This window comes from Saccoglossus kowalevskii, chromosome 4 (assembly GCF_978046115.1).
Source record: "Saccoglossus kowalevskii chromosome 4, keSacKowa6.1, whole genome shotgun sequence".
Lineage (NCBI taxonomy): Eukaryota > Metazoa > Hemichordata > Enteropneusta > Harrimaniidae > Saccoglossus > Saccoglossus kowalevskii.
In genome coordinates this window covers 834760-861007 of record NC_140644.1, presented here as the reverse complement: position 1 = coordinate 861007, position 26248 = coordinate 834760, and the positions used below count along the sequence as shown (strand labels likewise).

Sequence of the window (26248 nt, the reverse complement as noted above, 5' to 3'; positions counted from 1 at the left end):
AATTAGGTAATTAGTATCCACGCATTATTACCAAAAACTAATCAAAACCTAGCATTAGTTCAGAGCATCTATGTACCAAGTTTCATCAAAATCCAATGAGTGGTTGTTTAGATATCAGTGGAACAGTCATGGAACCACTAAAAAATAGCTATCATGCAAATTAGGTAATTAATATGCACGGATTTTTACCAAAAACTAATCAAATCTGCGCATATGTTCAGAGCATGTTTCAAGTTGCATCAAAAACCAATGTATGGTTCTTGAGATAGCAGTGGAACAGTCGGACACACATACATACACACACACACACACACACACACATACACATACATACAGACACACTAACTGCAAAGACTCCCATTATGTGCTTCGCACATGGGAGTCAAAAATACCATTCCAACTCAACAGCCAACCAGTGATGGCCTTACAGTTCGATGAAAATGTGTTCTATGTTCTTCGTATAATAAGGTGATCGTACGCAAAAGCCTTTTCCACATAAAAGTGGTGAATTTGGTCGAATTTTGTTAGCGGTTGGCTTTATATTACCACCAACGGATCGTTTGGCTGCAAAAGATTGGAATCTGAAAAACGCGTTTCACAACTTCTCTCTTCATTTAGTTTCGTGCTGTATGCAGGATGGCAACCCCCATATAGTAAATATCGCATTCATTTTATTATCGTGTGCGCCAGATGATGTGTTTTTAGCTAACATAAGGCATTTAGTCATTTTCTGGGTAGTATTTTGTTTTTATCCCGTGATGTGTTCCTTTTTGTAAAAAATGCACATTTTAGATGATAGTTGTATAGTGATTTTGTAATTAAATAGCACCCTGTTTGGTCTTGCTAAATGAAATTGACCACCTCTGGGAAATGGTCCCAGAGGTGGTCAACTTAATGAGCACATGGTCTTAGTGTTAAATTTGAATGCGATCGGGCAAAGCATGTCTGAGAAATAGCTCTAAATGGACAGAACCAAAACTAATAGTCTCTGATCACAGATTTCATTTGTTCAAAACAGTGGCTTATCAAAATTTGCATAGAGACTGAAGACCAAGCGTGGAGTTAGAGAAATAAACACACAGGGCCAGAACAAGGAATGACATGACCAAGATCTGTATAAATAGACATACACCTGTAATTTACCAGCACTAAGTAGAGCCATTATTCGAAAACTGGCCTCTCTCACTGTAAACGTTGACATATCTTTGAACACACTGAACGGAACACATTTGAGGTAAAAATTCCATTGTAGTAATTACAATCATCAGCCTCTACAAACTGTCCATACATAAATAGTTTTCAGATGACATCGTGAGTATATTCTACTAGACAAATATACACTTGACAATACATAATTATAATCTACATGGATGTTCAGAAGTCTGTAACTATAGATTGTCTCACTTGGTTACACTGTGTGGTTGACAAGAATTGGTGTTTTGATCACAATTGTAAACAACATGTGTCAGCATTTGTTGTTGCTGTTGTTTTTGAATATATACGGGGAACGTTGTTACAAATAATAGTTAGCTATTGCAATCATTGAGCGACATTTCCTATCAGACATTTGCATGCTGGTCGTCATGAATGTGCATGAACAATTAAAACCTACAGGTGTTCTTGTAACCCATACCAAGATTTAAGACTAGATACAAATTTGAGAATTATTTGTACGTGGGTTATATATGAAATCAATATAGGTGATAATTATATTGTTGTGCTTTTCGAAGAATCTACTCTAAAGTAGTAGGTACATGCTTGATCGCATTGTTTTTAATAATACCAAAACCACCAGCCAACATTCTGGAAGAATTAATTTAAAATAACAAACCTATTACATTTACTAAAAAGTCAAATTCAAAAATATATATTGTAGTAACCATGTCAGCTGCCTAAGGCGAGTGGTCATATGAGTTGCCTTTTATTTGTCCAAATCAAGACCCAGAAAGGTTAATGATTGTTCTACCAAACCATTTTGAAGAGATTATAATAGCACATAATCATTCCAATTTAATTTTATACTGTGTCTAGGAGAGCCATTTTTAAATCACATGCCATTTCTAAATCCCAATCCTCTAAATACCGTGTAGTCAAAATGATATTACAAGGAAGCAGGGAGTATGGGGCGGTATGTGTCCGAATTGTTTGACAGTTTTGTGTACCATCCCTTGCAAAGTTCCAAAATTGGGAGAGCAGCAGTTACAAATGACTGGTACTATTGAATCACAGCTGCAAAACATTCGTAAATAACGGTTCTGGTTAGAAACAGATCATTTAGGAATATATACAATTGTGTTTTCTATCTGTATCTCTTTCAAAATTGCCATGTTTGACCATTCTAATTGTCTAGAAAATAATAAACTTCACCCTGGAATACACGCGACTGTTGTCACGGAGTAACAGGAGCCAGGATCACTTAGGTACAATTTAACCATTATATCATTGTAAACTGTGCATTACCTTTACTGACTATTATAGTGTCTGAATATTTTACAACAATTAATTCCGACGGTTACCGCGAAACAACCAGCATGACACCAGCTGAACTTCAAAATGGCGCTTTATAATGAGGGAGTACAAGAAACATTATAGGGCGCCATCAAGCTATGTTTAAAATTAAATTGCTAATATCAACCAAACATGTGATTGGAGCCGTGGCGTAATATTCGCCAATTGTAGAATCTAATAAGTCCCGGCTACAAATAATATAAATTGTAATCCGTATTCATGGATAGGTAACTGAGTGTACCGAGCGTAGTTAGGAATCTAAACCAGGAGCTTAAAAATGTCAGGCATCTGTCGAAGTTATAGCGTGGCACATCACCTGGCATGAGTACAATGATTCTAAAACTCAGAAAAATATTCTATGATTCTGCAATAAAATAAGACAAATGTAGCAATTATCTTCCACAGAAATCGATTATAACTTGTCTGGGTAAGCAGTTCCTTCCAAAATGATCCAATTGGTATCACACTAAAGAGAGGCGATGTTACATAAATGAAAAGCACATTATAAAATAAATGTACAAATCATATTTATTTCCAACTCTGTTCAGAATGAAATTTTGTAGTTGTATTATAATTTTGTTGACAGAATTATCTTCTCGACTTCAACGAGTAATAAATTCGGCCACTCTGTAAACTTGTCTCGTGCTGAAAGGATTGTGCCTGATTAGCTACTCTCAATGAAGATGGTTTGTTGACAGGGTTTTCTGCCTTGTATATAGGCTTCAATTAAACTGTCAACGTAAAACCGCTGTCACCAATCCATTCCTTATATCTTTCATCAAATAAATCATTCTGCGCTACTGTGAACTGACTCTTCCATGAACCGACTTTACCTGTAATACAATCACATGGAATTGCGTGTAATTGGAGTCAATGCCAAGTTCTATCACCCATTTTGACTTTCATAAGTGTGCCCAGCAAACTTGTATGTACATTTTGTTAACACGTGACACACAGTTTTCTGATCGAGGAAGAAGAGTTTAAAAGTTATTAACATATACTCTAACAATCAGACAGTGACCAGACTCCTAAGTTCTAAATTGTGACTGGTCAAGGTTTACATAAAACAGGAGCACCATGAATGATAACGAGTCATGTTTTTTTTTCTCAGAACGACGGAACAATTACACTAATAATTACACTTCCGAAGTTACATGCAGTTACCTTTTCTCACAAACGGCGACTGTGATAGGTCCACCTTGAAGGCGTCCAGGAGATGCTTCCTCGGTGCATCTTTTTTCATATTTTGAAATGTACACTTGTCAGCAATTACTTCAATTTTGTCCTCCTCCAGACTTATGTCAAGAAATCTCGCTACCTGGCTCACTATTCCCGCGAGATCCTGACAAAAGAATAACGAATACAATGGGGCGTGTCACTAGTTTTATCGGTCGATTTTCAACTGTGTTAAAATGTGATACAAAGAGAGACTTCCAAAGAAACAATGTCTTGCCCAGGCATTTACTTGAGTTGTCGAGAACGATAAATATCAACAAAAGGCAAACTGCTTATGTATAATCTCAATTTTGGCAAAACCCTCCCTTGCTCTGATGTTCTCACAATAATCTCTAGGCTTTCATTAGTGCCCAGACCAGCATAACCCACTAATGGTCTGGCATTTAATGTGTCCAATCCAATTTTGCTTCAGTCACGGCCCACACTGTTTCCAGTGTCATGGTTGATGGGTCGATTTATAGCTGTGCTGTATTATATATGGTTAAATTTGAATAATGACAGTTGAATTACATGGAACTTGACGATTTATGCTGCTAACGTTCTCACTTCGTCAGTAGTCAGTCAGACATTGATGTCACTTTTGGAATGGTTGCTGCTAGTAAATGAATAGTATTACAAGCTCTTGATTTTGTTTTGTTGTTTCTTCTCAAAATTTTATAGTTTACAAAGCATTGTTTTAAACTAATGTTATGATATTGTATGGGGGATGGTATAGAAATTATTTTTAGCTCCGCTGTCGACTTTGTCGAGCGGAGCTTATCATATGAGTGATTGTCCGTCGGCATCCTTCGTCGTCCACGTCAATGTTTAACTTTTTCGACTTCTTCTTGAAAACTACAAGCCTGAATGCTTTGATACTTAGTGTGTATGTACCTGGGGTAGACCTCTCTTAGATTTGTTCATTTCATGATGATATCTTCAATTCTCTAATTTTGGTGAATATTTTTGTAATTTTTGGTAAAAAGTGATATTTTTGACTTCTTGTTAAAAACCGAAAAAAGTCCAATTGCTTTGATATTGCACATATAAATGCTACATGTGGACCTTTCTCAAATTTGCTCATTTCGGGATGATATCTTCAATTCACTAATTTTGGTGAATATTTTTGTAATTTTTGGTAAAAAGTAATATTTTTGACTTAAAAACAGCAAGTCAGATAATAATATCTTCAGTTTTTTAATTGAAATGTGCCTTGCTAACAGCGGAGCTATCTCAGCCGAGATGCTGCTTGTTAAAATGGTGTGGTTGAGTTGTTGTTTCTTCTTTTTTTCTCTGATGTGTGTTGGATGGAAGACATAAAATATATTCAGTGTTTATATTACAAGAGATTTCAAGTAGGCAATAAAGTGTTTGATATAGAAGATTGTTAAACGTTTCAAATATTTTTTTTAACTAATAAGTAAACACAATCTATCCATATAAGTACAGATGCCCTTTGGAAAGATGCAATTCCACCTTCCAAGATAACAATAATGTGTGTTCATATGTTTGCAACATATTCACCCTTGCAGTAATTTGATAAAAATTATATTTCTGCAAAAATGGGTGAAAATGAAGCAGATGGCAATGCATGAAAATTTGAGTAGATCTGATCAGTAATTTATTCAAACGAGCTCATGATTTAATGGGAGCTAAGCCTTCTAAATAACAAGAAATTAGATCGAACTCCGTAAATTATGTAGTTGTAGTTGCAATTTCTTCAGATTGTTTTGTCAATACATCATGAGATTTGTATGGATTACTGAACCTGTTCAAGGATCAGCAATATAATATTATTTACACGTTTTCAGGATATAGTTTTGTATGTTACAGAAATACATTATATTTGTTAAAATATAAACAGCGTCTTTTGTATTATTTTTTGGAACTATGTTAGCAGCGAAAATTTGAACTTGACTTCATTTTATTTAAAAAACATGTGCAAACAAATATTATCCGCATTTCCTCTTCAATTTATGGGCAAATATATCATGTTCTTTGAATGTGTTGAGATCACACATTTAATTTCTTTTGACACTTCTGACTTCTGAAAGTACAACTTTATACCTATTGTTTTAATTAAAATTGTTAATTTTACCTTTTTCATTTGCTCGTACGTAACAAACATGACATTGTCTTCAAAGCGCCTATTCCACCAGTATAGAGTATGATCCGCCCAACTGCCATAAACAACTACATGAAGAGTAAACTTGAAGTGAATCTCTGTACAACTTCTAGTATAACAGGCTTCACAGACTATCATCTGAAACATACTTGCAATACTTCACATGTCATTGTAAAACAAAGTAAAAGGTTAGTTCTATAATAGTTTTTAAAATCAAATACTGAGTTTATAGAAGAATCAATCACTCCGGTATTAAAACATTGGGAAGGTTGGCCCACGTGAATGGCATTTCAACAGATTCATGATTGACCCTAGAATGAACACAACGATAAAGACTTTCAGTTTACGACATTCTGAAATTTTCGTTTTTTGGAACGGATCTTGGCAAGCAAATTACGAGGTATGTTCAAAATAAAATCTATTGCACATGCACACCAATGATATTTACTGGTCACATGTGAATATGGAAGAAACAAGCACAATTTGCTATATTCTCTATAATTTTGTAATTCATTTGTTTTAAATAATAAGTGGCTGAATGAAGCTGAAGTAAACTCGCGTATGAATTAAATACCACATTTATTCCATAATAACAAATGAAAATGACGTAAACTGATGGTTTTCATTGTAATGTTACGGGCAAGACTCTCTTGTAACGGGACATTTGTTCACGTGACGACGAGCCATAATAGTAATAGAATTACGGTACTAGATCACAACATCATGTCACATTGCTTATATAACCAGTATTTACCATCATTGTTGATGAACGCATCGTAAAACTCTTCCCAGGATTGGTATTTGGGTATCATAGGGTCTACTTTGTGGTGGTAGTACATAGACACAGCTACATCTTTAGCGTTCCTGGCTACGTAGATAATCTAAAACAAATAAATAATGTAAATGAAATGAATAATTAATTAAAATAGGTATAGGTTGACAACAAAACTAGCTAAGTTGTAAACAAATTTAATTTTAGTTTCAAGTGTCTAATATGTTATACCTTTGCTCTGTGTTCGTGTATTTGCGGAGGTAATAAGTGGCCTGGTAAATGACTAGCGATGAATCTGGGAGAAGGTGCTTCCTTCAGAAGTTCGTAATTAGGCGGACCTTCCGGCATAACAAATTCTGGGTACAAGACACGGTCTGTGGTACTAATTTTATAACTTTCGACACCATGGTCAAGAATGTGATGCATAATTTCCATCATCCATGTTGTACCTGTGAGGATAAAATGAAAATGATAATGACCAAAATTTCAACAAACTTGAACAATGCTCTCACGATCAACTTGCACAAACAATCCGCACGTCAACATTCAGTCGTTCACTGAAAGTTGAAAAAAAATTAAATCAAGCAAAAAATACAATTATAATCGTTATAGAATTAATGTTACATTATTATATAAGGGTAATGAAGATTAACACAGTAATTGCAGTATTAATTTTGAAACACTTTGGCTAGTATCCTTCTTGCCAAATTTTGCTTATATACATGTATCATTTGAAAGAGATTTTTATACAATTTATGCTATATTGTTTTATACGGAAGACTGCAGTGCACGTAGTATTATTTGAGGAACATGCATATTACTTTGTTTTCTGTAATTATTATTACTCTATTGTTCTTTTCCTTTTTTCGTCAGAATTGTTAAGTAGTTTTTCCAAGAAAATCCTTCGGATATATTAATTGTTTCAGGACTTTTCCCATACAAAGATAATATTTTACATCGTTGGATCGTATCCACCCATCCATTTATTATTAGATCTACATTCTCATACCAGACTACATTATCGGCTTTTCATATATGCTTAGATGACAGGGACGACATCATATGATGTCCAAAGTAACAAGACATGAAATGTCACAGTCCCCGTTATTTGATTATAAAATACAGGTAGTACAAGGAACATCTGCAAACAGGTGAATAAATATGTACTCTTTGTGGGTACAACTCATCATCAAGTGATTTCCCATAATCTAGTTTTGTACTGACAACTAAAAACTTCCACTGACCCATGTTCAGAATCTCAGAGTACACAAGTGCAACAAAACTATTTGTCATACATGTATACTTGCTCAAGAAACTGCATTCATAAATCTGAGTGAACCTTGATGTACATGACTTCTTTGTTAATTCTGGTCTTAGTATATTACCAGGACCTGGGTTTGTTTCAACATCACCACTGGGCATCAGAATCATTCTCATGTTGTCAAATACAATTTGTTAACACAGTAAGGTTTATTATTTAAAATGTATTCATTGTACATAGAACAACATCTGTTAATTTAAACAATTGTAAAAGCTATGTTTTCAGAGCAAGTACATGTAATAATTAAGGAAGCCAGTAAAGGTTGGTCTGCTCATAACCTTCAATGGAGAAGTAACAATAATTGTTTAAAGTCTTTTTACTGCAGTGATATTATTGTATTTCAATCATTATTAATGGGTATAAAATACTGTAAACCATTTAATTTTCACTTCTAGATATATTCAGGATTTTATGAAATTTGTGTACAATGTACATTTCAATAAAGTCCCTGACACTCCATGTTGTAGGAACCCAGAAAAAATTGCCTTGCGAAATTGAAGCAGTTCACAGCACCACTGTAAAAAAAAAAAAAAGTTTAAAATGAGTATTGTCCAAGATATACACATGTGGGTTCATAAGACATATGAACCAATCTGAGTGCATGGTTCTAGAGATTAGTATCACAAGATTTTACTCTCCGTGATTCAAGATCAGTCCTATGTATAACGCTGTGTTGATCAGGCAAACTAATTGACAATGGCCCTACAGGTATCGCTATGCAATCACAGTAGTTTTGTATTCTTCTTGCATTTCGACCATGGAAAAATATTTGTTTTTGAGAGTGGCCGAGTTATTAGAAGAAAAACAGAAACTATTTTTTTTAGTATAAATTCTAGTAACTGAAATGCAGAATTGAAAAAGAACAAGACAATACGCAAGATTGATAAACCTTCAGCGAGCACTCCTGAAATTTCAGATCATTGGTACCATGTTTTTGGATATATTCAATGACCTGATACATAAAACCACATTTTTTATTGCTCAATCACTTGACCCTGTATGGCACAAGATCGCAAGCTTCTGTCATAAAATTGGATTATTTATTTGATGCAACGAAACATGCATTCACAGCAGATGGAAATTCGTTTGAGATGTTCCTGGATTTTTGTATTCAGTTTTCCATTTCAACCACCATCATCACTTAGTAAGCTGAGATCGCGCATTGGGATACTGACTGTGCATAAATGCGCAGTGTAGTGCCATCAGAAGACCGATTGTTTGAGAATATTTTGATCCATTACGCCATTTCAAATATCATATTAATTCACAGACAACAAAATAAAGATTTTCAATAACATACAAGTTTTCCCACAAATGATGAGTGTATGGCAATTACATGCCTTTGCCAGTTTTACTTTGGAAGAAGTTGGAAACAGATAACAGAAAGGGGCTACATGGCTACATCTTTTTTTTTTTTTTGAATTTTAATCAAGCATGATTTTTTAATTTTTTTTTACAAATGTCTATTTTAGAAACAAAAACAATAAATGTGTAGGTAGGCATTTTAACAATTGCACAATTAATATTGGATGAAAACGTCATTACCGATATAAATCATTCTGTTCAAACAATTAAAAATAAGATCACATTTAATTTAGTCAGTTTTCATAATGAAATACATAATAACATGTATTTATAAATTTGAATAAGGTTCAACGGCCTTTTCATTTAGTGCCAGTTTATACACCATAAAACCTTTGGTTTAGGTGTCACACTCAGAGAAGAGTGAAAGGCCTTTGGTTCATAGGCACCGCGAAATTTTGGAATTGAATCCCCCCCCCCCCAAAAAAAAAAATCACATAATGTATGTAATATGCATTATTTTTTTATAATTTTGTTGATAACGAAAAGTAAAGTATGTTCTAAAAGAAGTTTTGAATAAATACAAACACGAATACATTGCTTAGTGGTTAGTACCGGTAGCAAATGATCACGGTAGCACAATCTGGTCATTCTGTGTTTCGCAAGTGAATAACTTACTTGTTTTCGAAGTATTGCAATTGTTGATTATTAAACAGTAATGATTATAATAACGCACAAAAAATTAATTCGTTGAATTTTTATGAATTTGAAGTAATATTCAACTTACTTTCATCGTAAACGAATGATTTCGGTCGAATGTAAATGCTCGGTACGATACAATATCCGCCAAGTTTCCATTTACACGTGGCTCATTTAAATATGTTAATGACGGTTTAGTGACCTCGTGGTGAACGCAACGCGGTACTGTAGAGATTCACCAATGTTGTAGCAAGATCTTTATGCTATTTTGACTGGGAAAACGTCATGATTTTTTTTTAATCCAAAAATTAGATGTTTAAAAAAAACAACTGAGCATTCAAAGAATAATTAAACATTGTTCACAGAAATAACAGCTCATTGTCGAAACGAAGCTTACCCATTCAGGCTATTCATACATCATACTAGGTGTCGATGACTACGGTAAAATATAAATTAGACTCTTTTAGGTGTCAGGAGTGAATGAAATATCCAAAATATTAAAAAGAAAACTGCCGAAAAAACGCCGGGCGATTTCATGGTCTGTTGCAGACTACTCGACCGACCGTCCATACACGTGTTGTCACTGTACATCCACCATGTTGAATCGCAGGAGATCGGCAAAATCTTCATTACAACTAACAGAATTGTGGATATTTCGGAAATCGCGACACAAGCAAAATACCGGATAACGATTTAGTTGAAAGCTATGTCCCCAATAATGTACAATAATTTGACAGTTTACGAACTAGTTTCGTAGATTGGAGACAATTGTTTGCTTTTTGGGTTTTTCACAAGAATATAAAGCTGGCAATCATCATAATATTCACGTCTGTACGTCACGGAATGTACACCAATCGTACCCCAATAAACATTCAATTTTGCTGAAACTGGAGAACTTACCTTTGCAAACACGTCTCTTATGCCGCCTTCTTGAAGTTCTTGAAATCAAATAAAGTTACTAGTTCTTCTAGTAACTAGTGAATGAGACCACTGAGCCGAACAGAATACATGTATAAACAGTACTATAATAAATTGCACGCAATGGAGAAATCACGTGCCTGCCGTAATAACAGCAGCGTTACTCACAGATCTAATCTACTGTAAAATATTTTATTTCAGCTGGAATTATCATTCGCTGAAAAGACTTTTTCTGGGTGTTTTGTATTGAATTTATTTTCATTGATTTTTGACAAGTTGACTGTAAAATATAAGAAAAGGGTATATTCGCTGGATTTTATTTTAACTGAAACATTCCTTCAGCGAAAATAGCAAAAAAATGTTGCAAGCAAAAATTATGTATTTTACAGTAATTAATTTATTCTGAGCATGCGCAGACGTTCTGTCAATGTTGCCGGGAGAGGCAATTTTTGATGAAAATCGTGAAAAAGACCCACTTGGGAGTTTCAGATCTGGAAAAAAAATTATGTGCATACTCAGCAGAGACTTGTTCATCAACCTACCAAGTTTCACTGATATCTGCTGTAGAATTTCTGAGAAAATGTTGGAGACGGAAAAATGGACATAACCTGAATTATAAAGTCCCCTTTTCAGGCTGCGCCTGAACGGGGACTAATTAATACCTGCTTTAGGGTAGGTCAGTAACCATATATCGTCGTCCATTACTTCAAATGTCTTCATAGCATCGAATACAGCCTCTGTAACTAATTTGGGATATCGACGTCCTCCATAATAGTTGCAATCTTCAGCTTTGACAAATTTAGTGTGTTCATCCATTCTTGTTTTGGACTGCAAATTCAAACATATACAGATTTTTCTTAGTTATGGTCGAGTGTGTACCAAAAATATAAAGCGACACCCCACTGTCACGAGTTGCAGCTTTGAGGAATCAGTGTCGATAATAATGTTATATCATCACCTGTGTGTCCCCTACTACAACATACTACAAATAAAAGCCTACTACAAATTTCATAATAATCTTGTTGAGGTATCATTTCCCAAACCCTTATCTATATAAAACATTCGTATGGTTTCAGTAACAGTAATTGAAATATACCAAATAAATAATATTGTGGTCTTGTACACATGCGTTTCAAATGATGATGCTCTTCAATAAAGCATCAGGTTATGGAAAATCCATTCATTCATAGTTAAATAAAGTATCTAAAATTGAGTGCACATGGTTAAAACTTGTTTTCATAATCACTGCGATTTAGGAGGGGGTCTCATCAATGTCTTTTCTGAATGGTAAAATATTGGATAAAGTGTATGCCAGAATATACATACACTAATGAGTATATAACTGATATAAGCTTGGTTTGAAAATGTACAACGTAGATACACAAATTGGGTGTCTAGTGTAATTCAAGTATTATTAGATGATTTAAAACACAATATTTGGAAAGAAAAACAGTGAGTCTTAATTAAAGACATTTATGGAAAAACTGAAGCTCAATGCAGAAAAGTTGTTAAAAAATATGCACAATGACGACAAAGGCACAAACCGTATATAAATAAACAGTGAACTTACAGAAAATTAAAAACAGATTTTTAGCTAAAAAGTACTTGCAAATAATAAAATAAATACTATATCGCTCTGCACCATCGCCCACAGATTAAATCGGGGAGATTCAACAATGTTCCAAATGAGAACATTTCTTGCTGTTATATCGTTTATACATTTAAGAAAATAACAAGTTTGCTCAGAAAACAACATTACTCAAGACATCAAAAAACAATGGTCCAGGAGAGTTATTAATTATGTTTTAAACAATAACGATGAAAACATTATAATTGGCATTTGTGTTGATAAACTTTGATTTTCCAGGATCTAATGTGTTCTTAAAATGAAAATCAGGTATGAGTCTTGTCCTGCTCGTGACTTGGCCTGCACTTATTACCGCCAGTGACTCCTTCGATGCCTTCCAATTACCTAACAAATTACCTAATTAAAGCTTGGTAACGTCACAGGTCGTAGTCAAAGTTGCCATCTTTGTTTATACCATATCTTTGTTTAGACCCATATATATCACAACTTTTAATATACAAAAACATTAGTTGTCTAGAAATTTGAGCGTTTTGTTGGATTATTTATGTCTTTAATTTAAACCTCAAATATGTGGCATGATAGCAGTAAACCTTTTATTGTATGTAAGGAAGTAAACTGCCTGCATGGCTTTTCAACTTTGGAAAATCTACCTTCAAACATTTGTTTAGCTCGACCTACTACCGAGTGCAGGTCAGAAGATTTTTTAATTGACAATTTCAATCAAATCACAGAAAAATATTTCCACCTTTTGTGGGCCAAATGCTGACCTACCACCCCCAAAGGATATTGAAATGATTGGAGCACGCATGTGCAAGACGGGAAATTTTGTTTAATATGTTGGCCGGTATCACAGCACTTTCCATTGGGGGGGGGGGAGAGATTCCATTTTGCCAGCTGTAAATCTCAGTTGACCCACCCCCTATCAAATATAAAAAAAGTGGATGACCCCCCCCCCCCCCACATTATATTTTAAAACATGATGGAACCCCCCTCCCCCCCCAAAAAAAAAAAAACAAAAAAAAAAGAAAGAAAAAAAGAAACATTAACAGTTTTGGCTCTGACATAATTACAAAATGTATTATATGTGCATTGAATACCATGGTTTTTCATAATTTTGACATAATTTTTAGTGTTTGCATTTAATAGACCTTAGGAGTGGAGGGGAAGCATAAAGCCAAAAAATGACTACAGAAAAGGCTGCAGGAAGGAGGGAAATCTATGCTGCTAAAGATAGTAAATAAAGGCAAAGCTGTGGAGTACTCACTCAATAAACGCCCTCATAAGATAGGAAAAGAGGATTTGAATCTAGTTGGATTTAAAATATTTTTCATATCTTATAGACCAGGAAAGCTTTGCACCCAAAGCACAGTCTACATGCTTATGAAAACAAAGGAAACTTTGATTTTTGCTTAAATTTGGGTTGGATTTTGGTATTTTACAGAGCAAAATATGCACATTTAAAAGTTAAAAAAAACAAAAAAACTATTTATTTATTTTTTCATCATTTATTTTAATTTATATATCAGCATTTTCCCAAATTTAACTTTTTTGATTTGCTGAACAAAAACTGTCACTGCTCTTTGTACTAATTGCTGTGTTGTCTTTCCAATTATCTCCTGTTATAATTGGATAAATCCAGTAAATATCTTATACAATGGTGACTTCAGACTTTAAATAAAATAATCTGATATCAGCAGCACATGGACTTGGGATGTGTTTAAAACTTAACTGTATAATTGGGGTTGTAGCCGCATTGCATAATCTGTTAGTTATTTGGCAATTTTAACCTCAAAATATTTAGCCTATAACATTTTTTGCATCAACAAATTTATAGGCAATATAGGTAATAGTTATTATTAAGAACACATTTGTACGATTAACTTTTTTATCTTTTGTTAATTTTTAAAAATATATGCATGAGCGCGTGTGTGAATTCTGGAAAACTTGGTGACCCCCCTATTCATGATATCAAAAACAGGGTGACCCCCCTATTCGCACAATCAAAAACAGGGTAACCTTCCTACTGATCCACCGAGACCCCCCCCCCGGCCGAAGTAACTGACCAATCCCTTAGCGGAAAATGCCCGAAAATGATGTTTTAACATTTGATTAAAGATATTTTATAGATTACCGGTATGACTGATTTTAGCTATGTACTTGGGATGAAATTGTTGCACGATTCTCAAACTCTCAGCACTACGAAGTTGGTTTTACCGGGAGAGCAGTTTGAAATTGAACTATTCATGTACTTCAGACACGCATGCGACCTTCCCATTGGCTGTATTAGCTATGTATTGTGACTGGCAAAATTACGAGGGGTCGTGTAATTAAGCTTTGAAAGAAGACAGTGCGTATATAAATAGTGGTAAAAATTTAAAAAAAAAAAAACTTTGATTGTTGAAACATGACATGACAAAGTTGATAACAAACTTACCAATATATATACAGGAATGTGTAGGCAACCTGTGGTGACTATTGATCCAGCTGAAATTAGTGTATTCTTCAGTCGACCCAGTGGTGACTCAAATGTAGAAAAAACACCCGTCAAATTGTTCACGGTTCAGCTGAAATGGACCTATGTTCAGTCATCAACCCAGTGGTGACATTAGCTGTAGACAAAACACCTCTGCCTATTGGTTATTTTGAACGTTTGGCAGTCGCCAAGAAACCGACTGTCTTATTTGCAGAGTGAATATCCAGAGGTGGCATAGGTCGTACCAGAAGTCACGATAATAGTAGTACCAAAGTTCGTTTTTTGAAGTAACCCGGTATTAACTAATTGTCCCACATTATTTGATTTTCTGTCTACTCCCATTCATCGAATCAGCGGGTCATAGGTGCACCCATACTAACAACACACAATCTCGCATAATCCGCCCATTAATATATTACCTTCGGTAAGTGTGTACTCTGATAGGAGCACTGAACTGTACACGATGCCCTAGTTTTCCAATGTAGCGCTCTGACAAACTGTCATTAATTAGCTTTCCAGCAGAAAAGTTGCATGAAATATCTACTTAGTTAAGAGTAAGATGCTTCACAATGGCATCACACCTTTATACAACAACAACAATTTTATTAACTCATGACAACCTACTGAAGGAGGTTAAAGGTTACAACAACAACAAAAATTACAGAAAAAAATTAATCAAATTACAATGGCTAATAGTTTAAAGACAACCAAATACAGACTAAATTGAAGTTAGTAACGGAAATATATAATAAAGTAAAATGAAACACCAACAAAAAACTATAAACTAAATGTAAAAACAAAAACCCAATGAATAGGTGTAAAAAAAAAAAAGTCAATGACTAAGTAGGTGCTGCTGTCTAATAGCAAAGCTGTATTTCAGATATTGTGCCAGAAGAATTGCTAAGTTATTATTTGACATTATTTTTATGAATTTACTTTCAGGTGTGAGATTAGTAAAGTCAGGAATAATCTTTTCAGCTTCATTGTATAAAACGACCCTCTCTTTACTATATACTGGGCATATTATGAGGAAGTGATGTTCATCTTCAATATCTTTTTTATTACACAATTTGCAGATTCTGTCGCTACTTTTGATTCTGTTGTGTCTTCCTTTTTCAATTTCTAAACTGTGATTGCTCAGTCTGAATTTAGTTAGGGTACTTTTCATTCTTTATTTTTTAGCTTAATTCTTTAAGTAGTTTTCCAAAATGAAGTTTGTTTTAAATTTGTTGTAATTCCTCAGTTTGTTTTTTGTATTAGTGTTTTGTCTGTTATCATCATTAATTGAGTTAATCCAATGCTTTATAAATACATTTTTTATTTTATCATATATCCGTGACATTTGTGACGATTTTAGCTCATTATTGTCAATATCTGATAGTGTTGTATTTGTAGATTTCAGTACTGAGTTAGGTTCATTGTACCACTTACTTGTTATAGTCTTGTTAAGTAGGAAGGCTTCCTTAATAATGGGGTTTTGAATTTTGTTTAGATGGTTTGTATATTTTATTAACTGTTTTTTAATGAATAAATCGATAGGATATCTACCCAACTCACTATAAATTCCCAATTTCGGAGTGTTTTTTGAAACGCCTAGGATGAAGCGACAAAAGCTGAGGTGTACATCTTCTATAGTAGAGTTGAATGAACTTTCTTCAGCCCATACTTCACATCCATATATAAGAATTGGTCTTATTAGTTTATCAAACATTGATAACAGTAATGAGGGACTGAGGCTTTCATTATGACCTAATTTGGCTTTCAAAGAGAATAATGCTTTCATTCCTTTGTATTTCAGCTGTTTCATAGCCGCTTTAAATTTTCCATTAGGGCTGAGAACAATACCTAAATAATTATAATTTCTCACGATGTTAATCTCATTCCCTTCAAAAAGAATAAATCACTGTCATAGAGTTTATTATTTTTATTAAAAACCATAATTTTTGTTTTTTCTGTGTTCACAGCGAGTTTCCATTTCTGTGTGTATTTTGAGACATTATCAAGGTCATTCTGGAGGCCACTTTTGGATTTAGAAAGAATAACTATATCATCTGCATACATTAGACAGCTGATTGGTGTGTTATTTAAGTTTGGTGGATCACATGATTCATGGTCCAGGGTATTAGTTATGTCACAGTCATTAATAAAAATGTTGAAGAGTGAAGGGCTCAGATTACACCCTTGATTACGTCCATCTTTCATTTTTATTTTATATTTTATATTACTGTACATACTTTTAATAATTTGATACATTTTACCTGTCACACCATTGTTTAATAGTTTGCAGAATAGACCATCATGCCAAACACTATCAAAAGCCTTTTTCAGGTCTACAAAACAGGCATAAATTTTGTTTGTTTGCTTTAGCTTCTTTTTTTTTTCATTCACTGTATTTTCATGCTGATTGTTGTTGGTGTGTTTTTCAATAATAGTTTTCAATATAAATAGGTTGTCAGTTGTACGACAACCTTTTCTGAAACCAAACTGTTGGTGAGACAAAATGTTATTTTTTTCAATAAAAGTGGTTAGCCTTGTATTAAGGATACTTGTAAATAGTTTGCCAAGGCAACTGGAGATTGCTATTCCCCTTTAGTTTGAGAGATTTAATTTAGATCTTGCTTTATGTACGGGTATTATTAAACTTGTACTCCATGCATTTGGGAAGATATTTGCATTGTAAATAGAGTTAAATATTTTGTTAATTGGTTTGATGAGGTAATGTTCACCACATTTTAGCATCTCATTACAGATTTGGTCTTCTGCAGTTGATTTGTTATTTTTCAATAATCTGATGGCTTGTTTAATTTCATTTTCCTGTATTGGTCCATCCAAATCAGTTTTACTAGCATCAAGTTCCTTAATTTCCCTATTTCTAAAATCTGATATAATATCGCCTTGTTCTTCTGTATTTTTACCAGGTTTAGAATTTAATAGATCTTTGAAGTGTGTCAACCATTTATCTGGTGCTATGCAATCAGTCTCTGACTTTCGTGTATTCGCGTCATTGTTGAGTTCACTTATTTTTTTCCAGAATGATGAATTGTTACCTTGAAGACTCTCAATTTCATTAAGCTGGTGTACTTTAAATTTTTTTTTTTTGTATTTGAGGATTTTTTAAAATTGTTTACGTGTTTTGAAGAATTTACCTCTAACAATAGGGTCATTAGGAAATCTCTGAATTAATTTAGTATGCATTTTAATTTCATTACGCAATAAATGGCAATCTTTATCAAACCATCTTTGGTTGTTTGTTTTTTTATTTATTTTATTTTTTATTATTCTTTTGATGTGGATTTTTTTAAGGCTTTTTTCTGCCAATTGACATAGAAGTGAAGAGAAATCTGATACCATTTTGTCAGAGTTCTCATGGTTTGCCGACATAAATGTTTTGATTTCATTACGTTTTGCTAACTCTAAAGCAGATAAAAATTTATTTTTTGAGTCACTGTCCCAAATATATTTAGTTGGTAAGGGATCCAATCTATTACTATGATTTCTTTGAGAATTATTTGGGAGGTCTGGATTTAAGCATAAAGATAGGATAATGGGACAGTGATTCGAAATGTGGGTTAATCTATCAACTTTGAAATATTGTACATAATTATAAATTGATTTAGAAATGACCCCAAAATCAATTGTACTACATCCATTGGGTGAATGATAAGTGTATTTACCTGCCGAGTCCCCAACTGTCCTGCCATTTACAATTACAAGATTACATTCAATACACATTTGGGAGAGTTTTCTACCAAATTTGTTAACACAGGATTTTGAGACACTGTCCATATTATTACGTGGTTCAAAATTATCATTCACATAATCCAAAGGAAGCGGAATGTGTTGGTTTATGTCTTCATTAATAATGTCAGTTAATTCTCCTATTCTAGAATTAAAGTCCCCTAACAAAATGACGTTTCCTTTAGTGGAAAAGTGGAGTATGTCTTTTTCTAGGAGATGAAAAATATCCGTATCTGTTTTTGTATGAATAATAGAATTCTCTGGTGGTATGTACACACATCCGATATAAATATCCTTCTGTATTTTAAACAAATCTCTATCAAGCTTACACCAGAGAAAGTGGTTTGAACAGTTACTGACTTTGTGTATGTAGTTGTTATATTGTGCTTTGTATAAGACAACAACACCCCCTCTAGAAACTCTCTGCTTACTGATATCTAAATTTCTATCTTGTCTAATAATTTCAAAACTATTTAAGCTACTAGGCAAAGTAAAAGAACTATTACTATTTAACCAAGTCTCCTGTAAACAAATAAAATCAAGAGATAAAATGAGACTGGTAAATTCTGTGTTAGAAGTTTTGTTAATTAACCCATTAACGTTCCAACTGCCTAATTTAAATTTAGATGTTAATGGGTGCATACTAAAATTATAAAAGAAAATCAAAACACAAGAATCGTCTCACTTTGAAATGAAGGTAACTTGGGAAAGATACTAGTTATTATTATCATATTCAAAATTCAGGGTACTTACGACAAGTGATCAAATAATTAATTCAATTTCAGGACAGCTTAGAAAGAGTTCATAAAGTCAATGAATTTTTCGAATTTCGAGAATATGTCTGAGGAGTTCATTGTACTGGATTGCGAGCGGTGTCTTGTATGTTGCTGGATACTGTTCCGTCTGGCGTTGGTGGCGCTCTTGATAGTTGTTCCGGTTGCGGTAGTTATATACGGCCTTCATTGCTGTATTGGCGTCGAAAAGGGGGCGGCTTTCCGGAAGAACGATTGTTGTAATAAACTGGTCTGCTACTGTTTGTAAATGATGTACTTTCTTGCACTTTATTCTTCATAGTTTGCTTGATGTTATATCCATGCGTCGTAAAACTGTAATAAAAGTACACTGCAACAGAATTTCCATCGAGTTTGTCTGCAAAACCAAAATTGATCTTGTTGGAGTGATACTAATATGGTGTGCCATTAGGGCCAAAATTGAAAAACACCAATAAATAAAAGAATAAATCAAAGAATAAAAGAATAAATAAAAGAATAAATTGAAGAATAGAACAAGAAATAAAAGAATAAATTGAAAAATAGAACGATAAATTAAAAAATAGAAGAATAAATAAAATAGTAAAACAAAAAATAAAAACGTAAAAGAAAAAAATAGAAAATAATAATAATTAAAAGAATAAATAAATAAATAAATAAATAAATAAATAAATAAATAAATAAATAAATAAATAAATAAATAAATAAATAAATAAATAAATAAATAAATAAATAAATAAAAGAATAGAAAAATAGAATGAGCTTAATTAAATACGTGTTTTAAAAAAGCTGTTTAAAAGTAAACCGCCGTTGCGTCGCAACGGAGGGAAAAAGTAAACCGCCGTTGCGGCGCAACGGAGCTAAAACTTTGACCCCAACCTTTAATCCCGAAGTCCCAACGCACATGTCGAGGGAAAGTCAGCATCAACAGGGAGGTGCCGATCATCGTCGATCTTGTTTTGTAACTGCGACTGAAACACTCCACCAAGCCACTGATGATGTGGCGAAATTATTGGCCGAAGACCAGACAAGTCGTGGCTCGATGAACCAAGTCATTCACAGTTACAAATAACCCCGCCAATATTGTCAGCGCCTTCGGGCTCCCTCGACGCGGGCAAAATCGACACACAACTTTTTTCAGTTGATATTAAAGGAGCCCAGTTTAAGGCACAGTCAGCTGGCATCGGTGCCAGCTGTGTAGTGTGGTTTAAGGGGTCATGCAGCGTTCTGGAAAAAGATAAAAACAAGTCCCAAACACACGGACACAAGAGTTTTGGTGAAAGACGCCAAGTACTGAGGATAAAGAACAATTGAAACTTGCTGGTTTAGAGAAGAAAACAAAAGCGGCGAGCACGAATATCTCATGAACATATTATATTCTGAATTATCGAAGCTAAGACATGCTATGTTATTCACAATTTGGCGCACGTGTAGCCGAAATACCAAAACGCTTGTTGAACTCGAGCCATCTATATGGATATTTGCTGAGGTTTGTTTTAGAAAGGTCTCTATTCTAGGATCTGCTGTTGCTATGTGAAGCCATTACGAGAGTGACGACAAGATCAAACTCCTATGTAAGTGTTCTTGTCTGCTTTGTATTTATTTATTTATTTACAATTACATTTTTGGCTTTTCTTAATTGAGATAGAAGTCTACTCAAAAATACCCAGATTATATAATAAATAATAAATAAATTGTACTCCTTGTCAATTCAAGGATAATGATTTTAAAAAGTTGGGTGTGTCACAAACTATATTTTAGTGAATGGCTGGCATTTTGTTAGTATTATAAAGCTTTTGCTATTGGTTCATGGATATTATGCCATATCTCAAATTGTATGTATATGGTGTCTGATTAGCATAAATTAGCATATTATTTGTAAGCAAAATTCCATGATTTCTTTGTCGTTTTGACGCTTTATGTAGTCATTTGGTAATAAAAAAGTTATCACCTGATATCACTTATTCATTATATTATCAACTCACATTTGGTAGTAGCCGATTGGTGTACTGTTAAAAATATAAAGTATGCTATTGCAAAGTTTATTTATCTCTCTGTAGTGATATACAGTGATAAGCAGAAAGTTCACCTTAGTTTATAAACATATTTATAAAAAAATTTAAATACCTATTATTAACTTTCATTCAAATATTAAATACTGATTGGCTCAAGAGCTGACAATTGTCAATGTCCATAATGTGCGTACATGTCCATAATGTGCGTACATGTCCATAATGTGCGTACATGTCCATAATGTGCGTACATGTCCATAATGTGCGTACATGTCCATAATGTGCGTACATGTCCATAATGTGCGTACATGTCCATAATGTGCGTACATGTCCATAATGTGCGTACATGTCCATAATGTGCGTACATGTCCATAATGTGCGTACATGTCCATAATGTGCGTACATGTCCATAATGTGCGTACATGTCCATAATGTGCGTACATGTCCATAATGTGCGTACATGTCCATAATGTGCGTACATGTCCATAATGTGCGTACATGTCCATAATGTGCGTACATGTCCATAATGTGCGTACATGTCCATAATGTGCGTACATGTCCATAATGTGCGTACATGTCCATAATGTGCGTACATGTCCATAATGTGCGTACATGTCCATAATGTGCGTACATGTCCATAATGTGCGTACATGTCTTCACATGACATAGCAACTTAGTGGATGGCAGTCGCGATGATTCAGCCAATCATAAATTACATGACAATGTTCATTATTTTATTTTGTAAACTCATGAAACTATTGTCCCAGGGCACGAGGCACCATAAAATAGCATTCTTTTGTGTGTTACAGTGACATATTTTGAAAAATCACTATTTTTAGAACAATTCCATGGAGAATAATGTTTGCATTTGTTGACACTTTTTAAAACCCAGATTTTTTCAAGAAAACAAAAAATACCTCATCATTAACATTTGTATTATTTTTTCAGTCTATGAAACCAGCTTACAGTTTGAGATACATGTACACATGTATGTCATAATATTTCTGCCATGGGAACCTAAGTCCAGTCAATTTATGGTTTGACCCATCACAAATTGCAACAGAAATAATTTCTTCACAATACATTCCAGGGAGGTGCCTAGATTGACATACTAAAAGTCTAGGAAAATCTAGGCTTCCGAAATATACCTAATTTGCATATATTCAAAATGGCCGTTTGATGCATTTTTACAACATGGAAAATATAACTATTAGGACATATCTTTAATTCTAGATGACATTTTTTAGATATTGAAGTTGCTGCGATATGTTTTGGTGTGTGTGAATGTATGTGATTGTGAAACATTTGATTGATTAACAATCCCATCTCGGTAGGACTGTCACTTCCAGGATCCAGAGTCCTGCATTCGGTATTACTTTGGATCCCGCCGAGTGATGGACGTAGGGGCAACGCATAGACGGTGTTGATGGGCGGACCTTGGTCCCCCGTGGGGTAGAGGCCTAAGTCCTTAGGGTAGGTAAATTTTATGCTCAACCTTTTCCACATGACCAAGCGCTACCCGATCAGGCAGCAGTGATTGATCTAGGAATTCATTAAGTGGGGCCATTGGGGCCCCTCTTGTATGAGAACAAGGGCCATGACAAATTACTGGGGGCCCAAAAGTTGGCATACTGCAACATGGCATAGCAATGGCGTGCTCATAACCCTGAAGTGTTCACTAGGCACAAATCAACCAGTTTACTGGTTGTCAGGATTGTCTGGAGCATAAGTGAAATACAGCAATCTAGTGGCAGGTCTGAAGCATTTTCCAGCATTTAAAAGCCTGAATGCATAAAAAATGATATTTTTATTGGACAACATTATATTGAACACTCACTTACATCTACCTACTGGGACAATTAATGGAACATTGACAAACGGAAGCTGCAGAAGCTCCAGTGCTTGCTAGAAAAGACTACATGTAAGCAAGTATTTCAGTTATTTTTTTATTTATCATAAATTACAACAAAACACAACTGGGAAAGACACTTCAAAAACAAATGTTGCAACAAAATGCATGAGAAAATAATATATTCACCATTTCACTATGGAATACTTATAATTTGACTTTTTGGGGATAGAAATCAAATCAGCTGGGTTATAAACTTTGTTGGATACCAATTCACTGCTTTTTACTTAGTGTTGACAGTTTGTCACTATTATACATAACATTGAAATGTCAATTCTTCACAGGTGGTAATGGATGGGTTCTGGTGTGACACTGACAGTGGGTGCTACATTATTTTAACACAGTCTGGGGAAAACCACCTTTCCTGCAAGAAAAAGAAAGTTGGAAGAGTCAAGATAAATTCTAATATTGTAACCATTGTTATGTCTGTAAATCATTTTGCATAGATCAATAAAAATATTTTTTTTAAATTTACAAGTTTTTGGGTAGTTTTTAAGACCTATGTGTTTTTTATAAGAAACAACACAACATCACCCAGAGTTCTTGAATTTATTTTGAAAAAACGCCATAAAATTAATTCTGAAAGCCAGTGTGCGCATACAATAATACAGAGAGAACTGTTTCAAAACTAGACAGGAAAAACTGAAAACATTATAGTCAGCTATCTCAAGATAAGGTCATGTACATGCATTAGTAATCCAAACATTTACCAACACAAATATGAAAAACAACCCAATTTTTTTCCCTTCTTTTATTTGCTTGTCAGTTTTTATTTTCCTATGTGTATTTTTATTCTCACTTTAATTGTTTATCTTTATTCACATCTGTATTGCATTTTAGTCAAAATCCTGATAAAGATACGAACGCAATAAAGATAATTATTATTACAAAAAATAGTCTTATATTTTGGTTTCACGTGTAATGTAATGTTGACCTACAAAACACTTCGCAACTTCGCTTTGATTTGATAATACATGGTATAGTACTAAGTAGGCTCTTTTGCTGGTCATAATTTTCAAAGTAAAAGTGTAATTTATTAAAATAACATTAGCATTGAAAACAATGAATAGCGTAACAGTGTTATGATTGTGTTTACGTACCTGTGGGTGCCGCCGCTTAACATCAGAACAAGTATCACTGCTAGTTACCGTTGTATCTGTTATCCCATATTCATCCGGCCCGCCAAACGTTCAGAAGTCTCAGAAACTGTTTCTGGGGTATCATTTTCTTTCATAGAACGAACTGATGCCCGAAGATGAACTCATTCATCAACCGCTGGCTTTTATTCGCCATGCTGTTTATTTGCACACGGTCCACTTGAAGTGGTCACGTCATGAAATTTGCGACATTATTGTCGCAAAAGATGTCGCCACGAAGTAAGTAATGGGTCGTTAAGGTCAATCAGCCTCTTTACGGTAAAAACAACGCAACTACGTAATTGTTTCATTAAATTGGCAGGACAACAATGTTGCGCCCAAACTGGCGCACAGTGTTATGAATAACGCGTCAACTTTGATTTTATTGCGTATTGGCGCAGCCTAGATCAAACACTGAGGCAGTGTTTGAGACTGGAGCCAGCAGAGTCTGGAGTCAAATCTCGCGTTCTGATCGGATCCTTCGGTTCCTCCCCAAACCCTGGTACCGCGATTTTTTTGGTTCAGTGGGGTGGGCAAAATGGGTGGCTGCGTTATTCGGTAAAATCCATGCACTGACTGCAGAGTGGCGACCCTCAACCTTTGAGTTGTGGCCAGCCCACTGAAACGAATTGTTTTGTGCCGCCAGCACTCTTAATGGCGGAACGCACAAGTCTCCTAGACCCACTGACCAGTTGGTACAGGTGGAACCTGCGAGCCAGTTTGACTTTTGCCAAGGGCAAGCGGTAATGACTCCAAGCTGAGAAAACGTAACGACCAAAGTCGGCACCCACTGGCCAGAAGTGGCCAGAAGTGGCCAGGAGGCAAGGTTCCCAGCTCTTCTGGGGGAGGGAAGAGTGGCGATGCTCCCCTCAGGAAGAAGGGACCAGGTGTTGGTCCCCCCTCTCTTCCTCGGGGGTCACCTACCCAGCTCGCAGGGGAAGCAGGTTTGATGCTTCCGCATGAGGCAAGGGGGATGGGCATATGTTCGGCGGGAGGCTGAGTCGGAACCTATTGACTTCTACTGGCCTGGCGGGGTCTCAGCTTGGCGGAGGAGAGATCACCCAGATGTGGAACCGCCGAACCTACACATTTCTATCGTACTTATTGCGCCAGTGTATTACAGTTTGGAGGCAGTGCGTAACCGATCCCTTGACTCTCCAGGTGGCATTACATGGTTACAAGATTCCGCTGCAATCTGCACTCGCCTGGCACCAGCCCCCGTTCGAGTCAATTCGACAGGAGGTAGATAGTTTGCTTACAAAGGGCGCTATACACAGGATAGGTCACTCGGCATTAAGTCCGGGCTTCTACTCACAAGTATTGGTGGTTCCAAAGACTATAACTGAGACTACAGGTGGCTGTGCCCCATGGACTGAAGCAGACCAAATCAGTATGCACTTCCTGGAAACTCCAAGCACCATGCTCTGTTTCTACTGGTTAGCCTCGCTAGATTTGAGCTATACTTTGCCCAGTTGTCCAAGTAGTCAAGTGCAGGGTGCTCCCCTTGAAGTTTTGCATAGCTTCATTGCCTAAATGACCTAGCTGAACACCTAGTCAGCGTTCCCTCTGTGTCTCTCCGAGAACTAATGTGGATCACCGGAATGATGTCAGCGGTTTGCAGGGTAGTTCCCCCAGGCAGTGTTATGCAGCCGCCCATTATAGCACACCGGGAACTGGAGAGGTGAGTAACACTCTCGGACCAAGCGGGGAATGCCTTGCCCTGGTGTTCGGCAATTGCCAACTCCAGGCAGGGGGTTTCCTT

The 26248-nt window shown here is 35.1% G+C and overlaps 1 protein-coding gene and 1 long non-coding RNA gene across 2 annotated transcripts; both read right to left on the bottom strand.

The window, feature by feature from the left end:
* Positions 1-3018: 3018 nt before the first annotated feature.
* LOC102803266 (sulfotransferase 1C2-like) lies at positions 3019-15153 on the bottom strand. The gene is made up of 7 exons (XM_085498441.1): positions 14883-15153; positions 11523-11688; positions 6852-7069; positions 6603-6729; positions 5822-5916; positions 3673-3850; positions 3019-3341 (listed from the first exon to the last, which is right to left on the bottom strand). The coding sequence occupies exons 2-7, from the start codon at positions 11674-11676 to the stop codon at positions 3235-3237; spliced, it is 879 nt and encodes a 292-aa protein (XP_085354567.1). The 5' UTR covers positions 11677-11688; positions 14883-15153; the 3' UTR covers positions 3019-3234.
* Positions 15154-23373: 8220 nt separating this feature from the next.
* On the bottom strand, positions 23374-24535 carry LOC144356793 (uncharacterized). The gene is made up of 2 exons (XR_013421529.1): positions 24451-24535; positions 23374-23714 (listed from the first exon to the last, which is right to left on the bottom strand). It is a non-coding gene; the product is annotated as an uncharacterized LOC144356793 (long non-coding RNA).
* Positions 24536-26248: the final 1713 nt, after the last annotated feature.